Source organism: Entelurus aequoreus, linkage group LG12, assembly GCF_033978785.1.
Source record: "Entelurus aequoreus isolate RoL-2023_Sb linkage group LG12, RoL_Eaeq_v1.1, whole genome shotgun sequence".
Lineage (NCBI taxonomy): Eukaryota > Metazoa > Chordata > Actinopteri > Syngnathiformes > Syngnathidae > Entelurus > Entelurus aequoreus.
Window position 1 is genome coordinate 50,374,361 of NC_084742.1, and position 17,929 is coordinate 50,392,289.

The 17,929-nt window shown below is 38.6% G+C and overlaps 1 protein-coding gene across 1 annotated transcript in view; it reads left to right on the plus strand.

Moving 5' to 3' along the window:
* The window catches only part of LOC133662304 (carboxypeptidase Z-like), a 71,803-nt gene that overhangs the window by 24,382 nt on the left and 29,492 nt on the right, over positions 1–17,929 (plus strand). The window contains exons 3-4 of the mRNA XM_062066190.1: positions 3,771–4,145; positions 12,238–12,465. Of these exons, the coding sequence (XP_061922174.1) occupies positions 3,771–4,145; positions 12,238–12,465 (603 nt within the window). The remainder of the gene's footprint in view (positions 1–3,770; positions 4,146–12,237; positions 12,466–17,929) is intronic.

The following is a 17,929-nucleotide window of genomic DNA, read 5'->3' on the forward strand; positions in this document are numbered from 1 at the left end:
AAACAACGCGAGAGCTGAAGCTACTCGCCAAACGCGGTAGCCGCCTAGCTGGTATTAGCACGAGTGATAAACAAGAGACAACAGGAAAATGAATGTGGAGGAGAACGAAAGCGTCAGTCTGACCGAAGGTGATAATGGAATGAGAAAGATTTTCAACGCATCGGGGAGACAGAAATCCAAAGTGTGGAAAGTTTTTGGGTTTTATAAGAAGGAAGGGAAGCTCAATAGAAGCCGTGCTATTTGTAAATTGTGTCGAGCATCGTTGACGTACACTGGCAGCACTACAAATCTCGACCAGCATGCAAAGAGGAAACACGGCCAAGAGTACGGTGAGTTAAAACCCCGTGCCAACGAGCAGGAGTGTACAGCAAGCAGTAGCACACAGCCAGGGAGCACCATTCCTAACTTATTCGGGCAACTTGGTCACAATTCAGCACGCCACATTTTGAGATGTGTTATAGGTGTGTAACTTGTTTACATTGTAATGTTGCACCTTTGTTACCTACCTCTAGTGTCCATTGTTACCTACCTCTAGTGTTCAAAACACTATATGCTCAGGTTGAAATATTGAATCTTTGTTACCTACCTCTAGTGTTCAAAACTATGCTCAGGCTGAAATATTGCACTTTGTTGTTACTATTCTGTGCTACTTTTACCTCTGGAGTTCCCATCCTACAATTCAGCCAGACTTTTTTTGGTCCATGTCTAAAAATAAATACATTGACATGTGATTTTGTTGTTCCGTTTTTTTTGCCAGTGCCATAAAGCCACAATGCTTAGGGATTTGGAGTCTTGAATATTAACCGTCAAATCGAATCGTATCGTTCGGAATCGAATCCAATCGAATCGGTCTGTAATAAAAGGATATCGTTTTAGATGCATATCGAATCGTTTATCAGAGGGAGATGTACAACCCTAATATATATATATATATATATATATATATATATATATATATATATATATATATATATATATATATATATATATATACACACACACACATACACATACATACATTTTCTTTTATTTAGACACGCCGAGTTGGTGCTTTTTGAAACACTAGTAGCAAACATGTGTTTCAGAAATTCAAATATCAAGATAATACTTCAATGGGAAATAATAAACGTTAAAAGTATAAAAGTTATATCAAACAAACCTTTAATGAATGCAAACTCGTGCATTTTTTTACTCTGCTCCCTTAGACTGCAGTGTGTTTTACTTTTCTAGTTGTCGTTTCGTAAAATCTTGCAGTCTTTTTGATAACCTCTCGAGGTACTCTGGAAACAATCTTTATCCTTTTTGCGAATTAAACGACTCATAAAGCCGAAAACAACACAAGCATAGGGCATTTTTTTCTTGGAGAAAGGCTAAATGGTGCTTCGTAGCCATTGAGAACAGAGCTAGCTTGACCACCAGGCATATTTAATGGGCGGGACGTCATTAAAATCCAAGCAATAGTCAAATGTTTATATTTTCCGAAGTTTATATGAAAAGTCAAAAAAAAAAAAAGTTCATAAGTCCAAGGGGACTGAAAGGTGTTCAAATCCCCATTTTTCTGTCTTGCCTCTTGGTGAGGGTGGTCGCATTTTTCCCTGCTCCTCCTCCTTCCCGCTTGCTTTCTTGTGTCCTTGTCTTTGTCTGAACTTTTTGAAGCCTCTTTTCTTGAGCTGTCCTCAAATCTAAACATCAAAATGAATTTGATCAACTGGACTCTCGACGCAATTGACACAGTCTTTTCGACAAGGAAAAGAGGTTCGGGGGAGCCTGGCTGCCCTGATGGAACCATTGCTGCGGGGTACGTGAGAGATTCCTGGAATACTTGGAGAATCATGTGCCTCTCAGTCCTTTCCATCGAGGACGTGGAAGACATCTACCTATTTGGAGCTGTGATCGCAGGGCATTTGCTGATTGAGCTGGGCATTGCTCTGGTGTATCGTCAAATTCGGAAGACGATGGCAGCCACTCAAGGGGCCAACAGGCTGTTCAACGCAATGGAAAGATTGGGTCGTGCTGTGGGATCACAGACTGGAGCGATTGCTGATTTGAATCGCAAGGTGGATTCCATCTTGATGAAGTTAGAGAAAGAATAAATTGGAATTGTCAGAGCCAGCATACAGAGCAGGAATGTCATTGTTTTGACTGCTCGAAGAAAAAACAACATCTTAATCTACGATTTGACTCCCTCGAATGGCCTTGAGGAACAGGCTGTTTGAAAACACTCCTCTGAGGACTCCTCAAAGATGGACGCCTTTGACCTTCCCTTTTTTTTCAAAAGCACCTGGGTCGGACTCTTGAACTCTTGAGCTCTTGGGGCCGGCCTCGGCCCATAAAGACAATTCCAACATCTCACCCAAGTTAATTGGGCATACATGCACGCACACACCCCTCCCCAAATCAACGCCTTCACCACTGCTTAATTCCTCCGGGGTTGTGGGGGCTGAGTAGCGCTCAACAGCAGCTGCCGGCCTCCAAGGTCCTGTTGGATGACTCTGTTGCGAGTTGTTGTGATTACATGTACCATGTTTATGTGTGCCATGCAATGTGAGGTTTTTTCCTCGGACTCAGTCTGGACCATTCCTGAGGGTCCAGCCTCAGACTGATATTTTTTTTACTCTTCCCCCCTTCCCCAATGTCACCTTTTTCCCACCTTTTTAAGGAGCGCCCTAAGTGGCTGATCCGTTGGCGGTCCCGTCTTGTCTCCCTGTAACGTATGTCTGCTCTTAGCGGGATTGTGCCGAAAATGTAATTTCAGTTCTTATGTGTCTTGTACATGTTAAGAATGGACAAATAAAGCTGCTCTCTGCTCTCTCTCGTAGTGAAGCCCATTCAAACCTGCATTGACGTGTCGTTATTCATCGAAATAGACAACAATATTCAACTACAAATTTTGATGGGCCTGCTATCTGTGCCCTGGACCTCTGGAAGCCGCTATACTCTTAAGATAGTGCCGAGTGTCCGAATCCGTGAGTTTTAGGTGTTACTGTACAAAATAAGCTATAGAGCTAGCCTAAAACATTAACATGCTTACATTAAAATGTAACACTTAGCATGTGTGCTAACAATGGCATGCTAACAGTTATCATGTCTCACATATCAAGTAACACGGCTTAAGGTGTATGGCTGCGGAATTGAAAAAAAAAACTGCAAAAAAAAAATTTAGCATGCTAATATTAACATGCTAGCATGCTAATGTTTGCATGCTAACAGTTAACAAGTGTCAGGTACCAAGTTATTTGACTCTGGGGTAAACGGAAGCAAATTTAGCTAAAAAAATCATGCTTATGTTAGCATGCAAGCAAGCTAATGTTAGCATGCTATCAGTTAGCTTGTGTCAAAAGTAAACAAGACGAGGTAATCTTGTCTTTTTGGCATTTGTTTCCAAGCATTCATCCATTAAAAGGGTATGTATCCATTAAATTCGCCCATTTAAACATTTTGTTTGTAAAAAGCGTCGTCATGGTAACACGAAATGTTCCCAACTTAAAGTATCGCCGTATGCGTGAGTGAGACCTTTTCGATATCCGTCTCGTATTAATTGTAATAGAAACATGCGGAACTATAATAATAAAAGTTGAAGTATGAGGAATAATAATATGGGCCTGCTGCAAAGTATGAGGAATAAAAATATGAGCTGCTTGCATTGCAACAGGCCAAAATGGCCCTTGTGGCCCTAAACAACTGCAGTGTTTATGTCCTGCGTACCGCTTCAGATATCTGTGCAACATGTGGTGATATTGCTCCATGGCTAACATGTTTTTGTGTTGCAGCCAAATGCACGGACGTCCAGCTGTCGTACTGCGAAGACATGGCGTACTCCCAGACCCTCTTCCCAAACATCCTGGGCCACGGCACTCGCCTAGAGGCCGAGAGCGGCGTGGAGTACCTTCTCCTGAGCGTTGTCGAGTCACTGCTGGGCGGAGAGTGCCAACCAGAGATCCGCATGCTGGGTTGCTCCGTGTTAGCGCCGCGCTGCGAGAAGGACAAGGTGGTGAAGCCTTGTCGCTCCACCTGCGAGGCGCTGCAGAAAAGGTGCGTCCACGCCTTTGAGGCCATCGAAATGGCCTGGCCCTACTTCCTGGACTGCGATCGCTTCTTCGTGGGGGAGGAAGAAGGATGCTACGACCCCATCAAGGATCTCAAAGGTGATTTTTTTTTTCAAATGTTTTATAGGGTTGTACGGTATACCGGTACCATATTTGCCAACCCTCCCGATTTTCCCAGGAGACTCCTGAATTTCAGTGCCCCTCCCGAAAATCTCCCGGGGCAACCATTCTCCCGAATTTCTCCCGATTTCCACCTGGACAAGAATATTGGGGGCGTGCCTTAAAGGCACTGCCTTTAGCGTCCTCTCTCACCTGAAAAGGAGACTATTATATATGTCTCCGTTATCCATAGGTTTATCTATAACCCATAAAGTAGGCAGGCATGGAGCTATTTCTCAGCGTGTGTTTATTCCAGCCGGCACGTTAATACACTGACACACAACATCCGGATTCCCATCATGCATTGCTTCAAAACTACGGCAAGTAGTAATGTCCAAAAACATAACAGAGACGAAGCAGTAGAACGAAGAAGAGACATGGCGACGACAAGTAAGAAGAAGAAGTTCACTTGCAAGCGCGGAAATGATTGGAAAAAATTATTTCAGTTCATCCAGGACAGCTCGAAGGGGAGGGGGTATGCTGCCTGCACATTTTGTAGATCAGACTTTTATGTGTGTGTATGTGTGTAAATAAATGAACACTGAAATTCAAGTATTTATTTTATTTATATATATATATATATATATATATATATATATATATAAGAAATACTTGAATTTCAGTGAATTCTAGCTATAAACTCCTCCCCCCTTAACCCCGCCTCCCCCCGCCCCCCCATCTCCCGAATTCGGAGGTCTCAAGGTTGGCAAGTATGACTAGTATAACATGACGGTACTAAGGAATCAAAAACTGTACTATACTCTGTTTGAAAAGTACCGGTTCACAATTTTTTGTTCTTTTTTAATTTATTTTTTTACGGGCATGACAGCACGTCGTCGTGCTGGTTTTACGAGCAGAGGAGCATATTCGGCAGCGCACAATCACAGAGTACTTACAAGCAGACAATGTGTGTAGACAGAAAAGGAAGAACGGACGCATTTTGGCTTAAAAACTAAGGATAAAGGTGAAGTTATAACACTGAAACGCCCTCAGGAAGAGGTGCATTAAAACATGGCTAGCTAGCTAGTAGCTAACATCCAACCTCAGTCGGCAGTGTTTTAGCTACTTCTAAATCACTAATCCTCGCCTCCATGGCGACAAATAAAGTACGTTTCTTACAAGTATCATCCCTGCAGGACAAGGAATCGCTAAACATGCTTCACTACACACTGTAGGAGGATACAATAGCTCACCATTGTCACCGCTAACAAAAGCTAGCACACCTTAATGTAAACAAATGCCATGGGTGGACATACACCTGACATCCACTGTAATGATACCAAGTTCAGGAGCGTATCTTGTCGATATTTTTTGTCATCACAGAATCTTTTTTCCTGTTTTAAAAAAAAAGAGTATATTATGTTTATAAACTCAGGAAATATGTCCCTGGACACATGAGGACTTTGAATATGACCAATGTATGATCTTGTAACTACTTGGTATCGGATCGATACCCAAATTTGTGGTATCATCCAAAACTAATGTAAAGTATCAAACAACAGAAGATAGTGATTACAAACCCCGTTTCCATATGAGTTGGGAAATTGTGTTGGATGTAAATATAAACGGAAACACAATGATTTGCAAATCCCTTTCAACCCATATTCAGTTGAATATGCTACAAAGACAACATATTTGATGTTCAAACTGATAAACGTTTTTTTTTGCAAATAATCATTAACTTTAGAATTTGATGCCAGCAACACGTGACAAAGAAGTTGGGAAAGGTGGCAATAAATACTGATAAAGTTGAGGAATGCTCATCAAACACTTATTTGGAACATCCCACAGGTGAACAGGCAAATTGGGAACAGGTGGGTGCCATGATTGGGTATAAAAGTAGATTCCATGAAATGCTCAGTCATTCACAAACAAGGATGGGGCGAGGGTCACCACTTTGTCAACAAATGTGTGAGCAAATTGTTGAACGGTTTAAGAAAAACCTTTCTCAACCAGCTATTGCAAGGAATTTAGGGATTTCACCATCTACGGTCCGTAATATCATCAAAGGGTTCAGAGAATCTGGAGAAATCACTGCACGTAAGCAGCTAAGCCCGTGACCTTCGATCCCTCAGGCTGTACTGCATCAACAAGCGACATCAGTGTGTAAAGGATATCACCACATGGGCTCAGGAACACTTCAGAAACCCACTGTCAGTAACTACAGTTGGTCGCTACATCTGTAAGTGCAAGTTAAAACTCTCCTATGCAAGGCGAAAACCGTTTATCAACAACACCCAGAAACGCCGTCGGCTTCGCTGGGCCTGAGCTCATTTAAGATGGACTGATACAAAGTGGAAAAGTGTTCTGTGGTCTGACAAGTCCACATTTCAAATTGTTTTTGGAAACTGTGGACGTCGTGTCCTCCGGACCAAAGAGGAAAAGAACCATCCGGATTGTTACAGGCGCAAAGTTGAAAAGCCAGCATCTGTGATGGTATGGGGGTGTATTAGTGCCCAAGACATGGGTAACTTACACATCTGTGAAGGCGCCATTAATGCTGAAAGGTACATACAGGTTTTAGAGCAACATTTGTTGCCACCCAAGCAACGTTACCATGGACGCCACTGCTTATTTCAGCAAGACAATGCCAAGCTACGTGTTACATCAGCGTGGCCTCATAGTAAAAGAGTGTGGGTACTAGACTGGCCTGCCTGTAGTCCAGACCTGTCTCCCATTGAAAATGTGTGGCGCATTATGAAGCCTAAAATATCACAACGGAGACCCCCGGACTGTTGAACAACTTAAGCTGTACATCAAGCAAGAATGGGAAAGAATTCCACCTGAGAAGCTTAAAAAATGTGTCTCCTCAGTTCCCAAACATTTACTGAGTGTTGTTAAAAGGAAAGGCCATGTAACACAGTGGTGAACATGCCCTTTCCCAACTACTTTGGCACGTGTTGCAGCCATGAAATTCTAAGTTAATTGTTATTTGCAAAAAAAAAATTTAGTTTATGAGTTTGAACATCAAATATCTTGTCTTTGTAGTGCATTCAATTGAATATGGGTTGAAAAGGATTTGCAAATCATTGTATTCCGTTTTTATTTACATCTAACACAATTTCCCAACTCATATGGAAACGGGGTTTGTATTACATTTTAACAGAAGTGTAGATAGAACATGTTGAAACAGAAAATGAGCAGATATTAACAGTAAATGAACAAGTGGATTAATAATCAATAATCAATCCTTTATAATGTTGACAAAATAATAGAATGATAAATGACACAATATGTTACTGCATACGTCAGCAGACAAATTAGGAGCCTTTGTTTGCTTACTTACTGTCACACGGGGGGGTCGCAGCTCACTGCGAGGTCGTTCCTCCCAGATGCAGAACGGACAACTCCGGACGAAAGCGTGAAGGTAGGATATGATTTATTCCTTATATAAATCATCCAACTTACAAACTAACAGGCAAACAACAAAGGCAAGCGTGCCTAACACACGGGAAGCCAGGGCAAAAACTTGGCGCAGGAAACATAGAACTATGGACATGGAACACTCACTAAACTGTGGCATGAAACAAACAAGACTTACGTAGTAGGTTGCGTGAAGCAAACGATGACGCCAGACTGAGCGTGGCGAGCAAGGTGAATAAATAGCTCTCTGATTAGTGGTTGACAGCAGCTGAGCGTGAGACCACTAACCAGAGGCAGGTGAACCCAATTAATCCCCATGGTGACCAAAATAAACCCAGGAGTGCACACAACAGGAATTTAGGGAATCCAAAACTAACAGAACATAACTAACCAAAACATGATCCGGACCACGGATCATGACACTTACACACTTACTACTAAAAGACAAGTTGTCTAGTATGTTCACTATTTTATTTAAGGACAAACTTGTTCTTTGATTGCAATAAGAAACATATGTTTAATGTACCATAAGATTTTTTGTTAAAATGAAGCCATTTTTTGTGGTCCCCTTTATTTAGAAAAGTATCAAAGTATCGAAAAGTATCGAAATGCACTTTGGTACATGTACCAAAATATTGGTATTGGGACAACCCTAATGTTTTATATGAAAATACTTTTTAACAGACACTGCATAATATAAAAACATGCTTTACCCGTGAACATTTAATGACACTTTTTTCTCCTTAAAGTTACTGATCAACGTTACTTTTATTACTATTTACTAGTATTATGAGGTTTTTTTTCTCGTTCAATACGAAAGTTATCTTAAAGAAAAATATCATGCAATTTTCATAAAAGTAGGGTACAGTCAAAGCTCGGTTTTCGCACGGCCCACTTTTCGTATGATTCGGTGTTCGACGAAAATGATGCCTCGGTTTTTCGTATAGTGTGTGGGTTATCGCACAACCGAACATGTGACGTGTGTGACTCCACTTAATCCAGCTTTGGTTACTCAGTCCCTGCATTTTTTAATCCAGTCCACCAGCTAAATAATTTGCCATAGCAGCTATGAGTCATGAGTGGTATTTGGAGCTTTGCGATTTCCAATTGTCTGTGAACGCACCAGGCTGAGTGCTGAAGAAGACAAAGACGACAGTAAAACAAATGTTGGCATAGTTTTGGCCGACAGTTTGCAATAAAAAAGATTGTTGATATGTTGATAGCTGGTAGACAATACAATGGTTGTGTTTTTTTGTTTTTGGGCGTCTGCAACAGATTTGTCGATAATTTTTCATGGAAAAAACAGATCCGGTTCCCGTCTGACCTTTTGCGACAGATTACAAACAGATTACGACTTTTTTCTCTTAAACATCACTTTTCACAATGAACGCTCTCCAATTTTAACCTTGTAAAAGTAAGATTTATTTCTGGTAATACAGACTTTTATCTGGAAAAGTTATGACTTAATTCTTTTAAGAGTACAATTTATTTTCATAAGATTACGACTTTGCTCTCGAAAAACACGACAATATTCCAGTTTTACGTCATGAACTTCATTTCATTTGCACAACTTCTTCCTCAAAATACTTCATCCTTGAATTATTATAGATTTTTACCAAATTTTTTCAGACTTTTATTTTAATAACAAACAAAGAAAAAAAGGACGTCATTTACTTGACTTTTCCAGAGAATAAATCCTGGAAATCCTGGAAAAATGACAACTTTTTATTGTAGTTACAGTTTTTTTGTGATACAATTACTCTTCTCCAACACCAACAAATAAGACTTTATGTCCTCTATTATTACAAATTACCGTATTTTCCGGACCATAGGACGCAGCGAATTATAAGACGCACTGCCAATGAATGGTCTATTTTTTTTCCATATATAAGGCGCACCGAATTATAGGGCGTATTATCATCATATTATTATTATTTTTTTTCTAAATCTAAAACACTTCCTTGTGGTCTACATAACATGTAATGGTGGTTCTTTGGTCAAAATGTTGCATAGATTATGTTTTACAGATCATCTTCAAGCCACTTTCTTACAGTCGCTTCAGGATGCGCCGTTTTGTGGGCGGTCTTATTTACGTGGCTCACCTTCTACAGCGTCTTCTCCCTGTCATCTTTCTTGTAGCGGTGTAGCGTGCAAGGACGGGAGTGGAAAAAGTGTCAAAAAATGGAGCTAACTGTTTTAATGACATTCAGACTTTACTTAAATCAATAACGGAGCAGCATCTCCTCAGCCACCGGAAATGTGTCCAGTGAAAAACCGTCCAACCAGACCTCTCTCATAACTAAAGTTCCTTGGGTGAATAATGTAAACTCACTACACCGGTATGTTTTAGCGCTTTCATGGCGAGTTTACTGACAGATAAGTAAGAATGTTACACTACTTTATATTAGAAATGGCAACCTTATACATATACCATAATGATACCTGTACAGTGTTTCCCATAAACTGCCAAGATACCTGTGGCGGTGGGGGCGTGGCTATGGGCGTGACTATGGGCGTGGTCACCATGACATCATCGAGTAATTTGCATAATTTACTACAATGATATGATTTTCTCTAAAAAGGCTCAAAAAATGTATACTTACTAATTAATAATAACAGTTTTGTTTTCAACGTCCATCCATCCATCCATCCATCCATCCATCCATCCATCCATCCATCCATCCATCCATCCATCCATCCATTTTACAATATAATTACAACACTTTATGTACATATTTATATACAGATTTGAACAACAAGTTATTCACTGAAATATATTTATTAATTGTGGTTCTTACAAAAAATATATCTTATGAAATATAAAAGCTAAAATGTCTCTTAAAGCTCTGCCCCTTTAATTAGTGCATACTAAATAATTTAACTTTAGCCTACTACTACAACCATATTATTTACCAGCAACATAAAGTGAAACAGAGGCAGAGGTGTCCTGCCACAGTCAGTAACAAATAAACTGAAAACAGTAGTGGTCAAATACAAATAAGGCAACAAGAGAAGTATCCTACACTTCTCTTTTGTAAAGTAAATCTGAACAGCCTATATGGGCATCTACATCAACTATATGATTTGCCTGAGAAGCTGGACAGGACAAACAAAACAAAAAATAAATAAATAAAAATAAAAATATTTAATTTTTTAAAAAAAACAAACAAAAAAACAAATCTATTTGTGGCGGACGTAATTCTTTCGTGGTGGGCCACATAAATGAATGTGTGGGAAACACTGCCGTATGTTGAAGCACAGTACAATCCATCAAGCGGTGCGGCTTCATTGCTTACCAAAGTCGTACTAAAACATTTTGATAGATTTTTGAGCGCCGTGTGTAATGTTCTATATTTTCAATGGAACATATAAAATGTTGGTGTTGTTTACTTGAGTCATATTGCCATCATAGGACAGCCTACACTTATCTCTTATGTTTGACTGCCATCTACTGGTCACACTTATCATCACACCATGTACCAACCAAAATAGCTTCGAGGTGGGTAAGCTCAACCAAACTTATTCCTTACATTGGGCGCACCAGGTTATAAAAAATATTTTAAGTGCCCCTTATAGTCTGGAAAATACGATATACTTCAAAGAAAACTACTAGTTTCATAACGTTACGACAACTATTTCCTTGATGATTGATGTACTCGCGTCACATTACAACTTTTGATACTAGGAGAATACTTTCTCCAATAAACAAGCCTATGTCTGTGTTGATAAATAGCAATAATAAAAACACATTTAAAATATCTTAAAACGATCCTAAAACTGGTAGTTTTCTATATAAAATGCTATCACTTGTTTTTTAACAAAATAACGTGACTTATTCCATAAATGACACTTTCTTCCTCTAACTTTTAACAATGTAAGCTTTTCCCGACTTTTTATTTAATATTACAACTTGATTTTTCTTACTCACAGAGACTTAACTTGACTTGTACTTTTATAAACAACTTTATTTGGATAGTATTGCCATGAAAAGGCTGAATGTTTTCCTTTTGAACGTAATCGTATCACATACAATATTGTTGTGACACAGAATGATTGTTTCCAGAAGCTCTGCAACAAAACAAGAAGTGAGAAGGGGGAAAGTACTGATGTCGTCCAATGAAAACGGAGGGGAAAAAGACACTAAAGAGTCCAAAGGGAGAGATGGAGGAGATATGAAATTCCAGTTGAACTTTCATGCCAGATTCCAGTGTGTGCAAACCAGATGGTTGCCGGGAACTTTCCAGAAAAGAAAACATTTGGACTTTGTCACTGATCTCGTGCAAACTCTCTGCTTGAATAAGTGCTGAGCAGCATTCTTCAGCTGCGTGTGAAGAACTATTATAATAAAGGACCAGATGCAGATGATGTAGTCTGCAAGAACAGATCTACAGAAATGACTTCAAGATCCCAAATAAGAGAAAGCTGGTGTAATTAGTTGAAAATAGCCATAAAAAATGGAGAAAAGAGTGAGCCAGAATAAGAAAATTATTCAAAGATCCGGAATAATAGGCCAAGACTTTTCCCTGTTCTATGCTGCAGTTATGAAATAATGAGTGTGAGTCCAAAAATAACAGCATTCCTCTGCACACTTTGTCTTGACCAGCCATTTGGCTGTTGACAAACTTTTAGTCAGGCTGCAAAAACACCAATTCCGCTCTTTGTCTTGCAGCACAGTCCGATGGAGACTACGATTACTTCCTGCTCGACGTTCCTCCGGTGGAGCCGGCCTTGAAGATCAAGTTCACCTACCACACCAACGCTCAGATGAACAGCGTCCTGAAGAAAACCCAGCAGGAATGTGCCGACATTGCCAAAACCTACAGCGTCGGCCGCAGCATGGAGGGCAGGGAGCTGCTGGTCATCGAGTTCTCCAACAACCCCGGACAACATGAATTACGTAAGACAGACGGATACATTTTATTACCGTATTTTCCGGGTAATAAAACGCAACTGTTTTCCAAAGCTTTAAACCCTGAGGCTTAGACAAAAGTGCGGCTAATCTATGGAATGGATTAAGCAAAGGATTCAAACTAAGCACTAAAATGATCCACTTAAGGGACTGCTCAAACTCAAAGTATTTTCAAAGTACAAGGATGAAGAATCCTTCTTAAAAAAGGGGAAAATCTTATTTAGCTCACAAATGATGAATAATGACGTGAATTACATTTCTGTTTTGTTTGAGCAACTGTTTTACTGCCAAGATACAGACACCATTTGGAAACAGTTACAGTCTGAAAATAAACATTAAACAACACACACACATATATATATATATATATATATATATATATATATATATATATATATATATATATATATATATATATATATATATATATATATATATATATATATATATATATATATATATATATGCGATGACGAATGCAGATGAGATAGGGTCCAGCACCCCACACGGGACAAGTGGTAGAAAATGGATGGATGGCTATATATGTATGTGTGTGTGCGTGTATATATACATATATACACTACCGTTCAAAAGTTTGGGGTCACATTGAAATGTCCTTATTTTTTAAGGAAAAGCACTGTACTTTTCAAAGAAGATAACTTTAAACTAGTCTTAACTTTAAAGAAATACACTCTATACATTGCTAATGTGGTAAATGACTATTCTAGCTGCAAATGTCTGGTTTTTGGTGCAATATCTACATAGGTGTATAGAGGCCCATTTCCAGCAACTATCACTCCAGTGTTCTAATGGTACAATGCTCATTGGCTCAGAAGGCTAATTGATGATTAGAAAACCCTTGTGCAATCATGTTCACAAATCTGAAAACAGTTTAGCTCGTTACAGAAGCTACAAAACTGACCTTCCTTTGAGCAGATTGAGTTTCTGGAGCATCACATTTGTGGGGTCAATTAAACGCTCAAAATGGCCAGAAAAAGAGAACTTTCATCTGAAACTTGACAGTCTATTCTTGTTCTTAGAAATGAAGGCTATTCCACAAAATTGTTTGGGTGACCCAAAACTTTTGAACGGTAGTGTATACGTGTGTGTGTGTGTGTGTGTGTGTGTGTGTGTGTGTGTGTGTGTGTGTGTGTGTGTGTGTGTATATGTATATATATATATATATATATATATATATATATATATATATATATATATATATATATATATATATTTATATATATATATATATATATATATATATATATATATATGTATGTGTGTGTGTATATGTATATGTGTGTATATATATATGTATATGTGTATATGTATGTATGTGTATATATATATATATATATATATATCTGCGATGACGAATGCAGCTGAGAGGCTCCAGCACCCCAAACGGGACAAGCGGTAGAAAATGGATGGATGGTTGGCTATGTATGTATGTGTGTGTGTACGTGTGTATATATATATATATATATGTATGTGTGTGTGTATATGTATATATGTATATATATATATATATATATATATATATATATATATATATATATATATATATATATATATATATATATATATATATATATATATATATATATATATATATATATATATATATATATATATGTCTTAATTAGATTATCCAAAAAATAGTGCTCGATACCGTGGTAGAGCGTAATATGTATGTGTGGGGAAAAAATCACAAGACTATTTCATCTCTACAGGCCTGTTTCATGAGGGGTTTCCTCAATCCTCAGGAGATTTTAATGGAAGCATTCACATACCATGGTTTATATAGGGCACAGAGCGGGTGGGTACAGGCAGGCGTGGGGGCGTGGTGATTGGCTCATGTGTTGCCTAGAAGGTGTTTCCTTCTGTGACGGCATGCTGATACAATTTCGCTGCGTTTGTTGAGGGATGACAACTCTGGACGGTATATGATAAACAGTTTCTCTTTTAAGCATAGGTTGCATCTTTTGTTACCACTGTTGTAAGGTGTGCTGGATGCAAGAATTTGCCATGTTATTGAGTATTCAACATTATTGTCTTTGAGATTCCAAATGTGTTTGCTGAGTTCTGTAGTGTTCCGCAGGCTTTTGCATCTGAAAGAAGCCTTGTGATTGTTCCATCTGGTTTTGAATTCTCCCTCAGTTAATCCTACGTATGTGTCGGATGTGTTAATGTCCTTGCGTATTACCTTTGCTTGGTAAACAACTGATGATTGTAAGCACCCCCCGTTGAGAGGGCAATCAGGTTTCTTGCGGCAGTTGCAGCTTTTGTCGGTTTTGGAGTCGTTCTGCCTGGTGGTGGGCGGCTCCTTTTCAATTGCTTTATTGTGGTTTGAAATGATTTGTCGCATGTTGTTCATGCAGCTGTAGCTCAATTTAATGTTGTTCTTGTTGAATACTTTACTTAGGGTGTTGCCTTTGGGGAAGTGTTTGTCGATCAGGGTGAGGAATTTGTGGCCAATATTAGTTGAGACGTTTTTGCTGTATGGGGGGTTGTACCAGATAATGTTGTTTCGTTTTCTGCTCCTTTTTGGTTGGTTTCCTGGCGTGGGTTCGTAGGTGAGGGTGAAGTTGTATCCGCATTCATCAAGTGCTTTTTGGTACGGGGGGGTTGCTTTGTCGAATTCAGCTTTGCTAGATGACAGCATCGATAGTCTTTTATTAATTCCGGTAGGTATTCTTTTCGTGGTGGAAGCATCACCAAATCATACAAAAAAGCACAACCCAACACTTTACAGAACATCCACCTGGAAAACAAACGGATCGCGGCTGAACTGGACATCGAGGACAGGGTGGACGCTACAGCCAACAAGGAAGCCTTCATCACATTGAAGGACCACAAACCCAACTTCGCAAATAACCCATCATGCCGACTAATAAACCCAACTAAATCCGAAATAGGAAAAATCAGCAAAACAATCCTGGACAGAATCAACACAAAAATTACAGACAAAACACCACTCAACCAATGGAGAAATACAGCAGCAGTAATCAAATGGTTCAGCAACATCCAAGACAAACAACAGCACAACTTCATCTCCTTCGATGTCGAAGAATTTTACCCTTACATCACGCAAGACCTACTGACCAAAGCACTAGACTTTGCCTCGGACTACGACTCAATCACAGGCAACGAAAGAAACATCATCATCCACGCAAAGAACTCCATACTCTTCCGCAACGGTACACCATGGCAAAAAAAGAACAATTCAACATTCGACGTCACTATGGGGAGTTTCGACGGAGCAGAAACGTGCGAACTTGTTGGGAGTTTCCTCCTCTCCCAGCTCGCTAGCCTCAACCTGAACCTTGGTATTTACCGTGATGACGGACTGGCAGTGTGTCGCGCCTCGCCAAGGAGCAGCGAGAATACCAAGAAGCGTATATGCCAAATCTTCAAAGAGAACGGTCTACGGATCACAATTGAAGCCAACAAGCAAACCGTCAACTTCCTCGACGTCACTTTCAACCTGAGGAATAACAGCTACCAACCATTCACGAAACCCAACACAACACTCCAATACGTGCACCATGACAGCAACCACCCACCCACCACCACGAAAAGAATACCTACCGGAATTAATAAAAGACTATCGATGCTGTCATCTAGCAAAGCTGAATTCGACAAAGCAACCCCCCCGTACCAAAAAGCACTTGATGAATGCGGATACAACTTCACCCTCACCTACGAACCCACGCCAGGAAACCAACCAAAAAGGAGCAGAAAACGAAACAACATTATCTGGTACAACCCCCCATACAGCAAAAACGTCTCAACTAATATTGGCCACAAATTCCTCACCCTGATCGACAAACACTTCCCCAAAGGCAACACCCTAAGTAAAGTATTCAACAAGAACAACATTAAATTGAGCTACAGCTGCATGAACAACATGCGACAAATCATTTCAAACCACAATAAAGCAATTGAAAAGGAGCCGCCCACCACCAGGCAGAACGACTCCAAAACCGACAAAAGCTGCAACTGCCGCAAGAAACCTGATTGCCCTCTCAACGGGGGGTGCTTACAATCATCAGTTGTTTACCAAGCAAAGGTAATACGCAAGGACATTAACACATCCGACACATACGTAGGATTAACTGAGGGAGAATTCAAAACCAGATGGAACAATCACAAGGCTTCTTTCAGATGCAAAAGCCTGCGGAACACTACAGAACTCAGCAAACACATTTGGAATCTCAAAGACAATAATGTTGAATACTCAATAACATGGCAAATTCTTGCATCCAGCACACCTTACAACAGTGGTAACAAAAGATGCAACCTATGCTTAAAAGAGAAACTGTTTATCATATACCGTCCAGAGTTGTCATCCCTCAACAAACGCAGCGAAATTGTATCAGCATGCCGTCACAGAAGGAAACACCTTCTAGGCAACACATGAGCCAATCACCACGCCCCCACGCCTGCCTGTACCCACCCGCTCTGTGCCCTATATAAACCATGGTATGTGAATGCTTCCATTAAAATCTCCTGAGGATTGAGGAAACCCCTCATGAAACAGGCCTGTAGAGATGAAATAGTCTCGTGATTTTTTCCCCACACATACATATATATATATATATATATATATATATATATATATATATATATATATATATATATATATATATATATATATATATATATATATATATATATATATATATATATATATATATATATATGTATATGTGTATATGTATGTATGTGTATATATATATATATATATATATATATATATATATATATATATATATATATATATATATATATATCTGCGATGACGAATGCAGCTGAGAGGCTCCAGCACCCCAAACGGGACAAGCGGTAGAAAATGGATGGATGGCTGGCTATGTATGTATGTGTGTGTGTACGTGTGTATATATATATATATATATATATATGTATGTGTGTGTGTATATGTATATATGTATATATATATATATATATATATATATATATATATATATATATATATATATATATATATATATATATATATATATATATATATATATATATATATATATATATATATATGTATATGTGTATATGTATGTATGTGTATATATATATATATATATATATATATATATATATATATATATATATATATATATATATATATATATATATATATATATATATATATATATATATATATATATATCTGCGATGACGAATGCAGCTGAGAGGCTCCAGCACCCCAAACGGGACAAGCGGTAGAAAATGGATGGATGGCTGGCTATGTATGTATGTGTGTGTGTGTGTGTGTGTATATATATATATGTATGTGTGTGTGTATATGTATATATATATATATATATATATATATATATATATATATATATATATATATATATATATATATATATATATATATATATATATATATATATATATATATATATATATATATATATATATTATA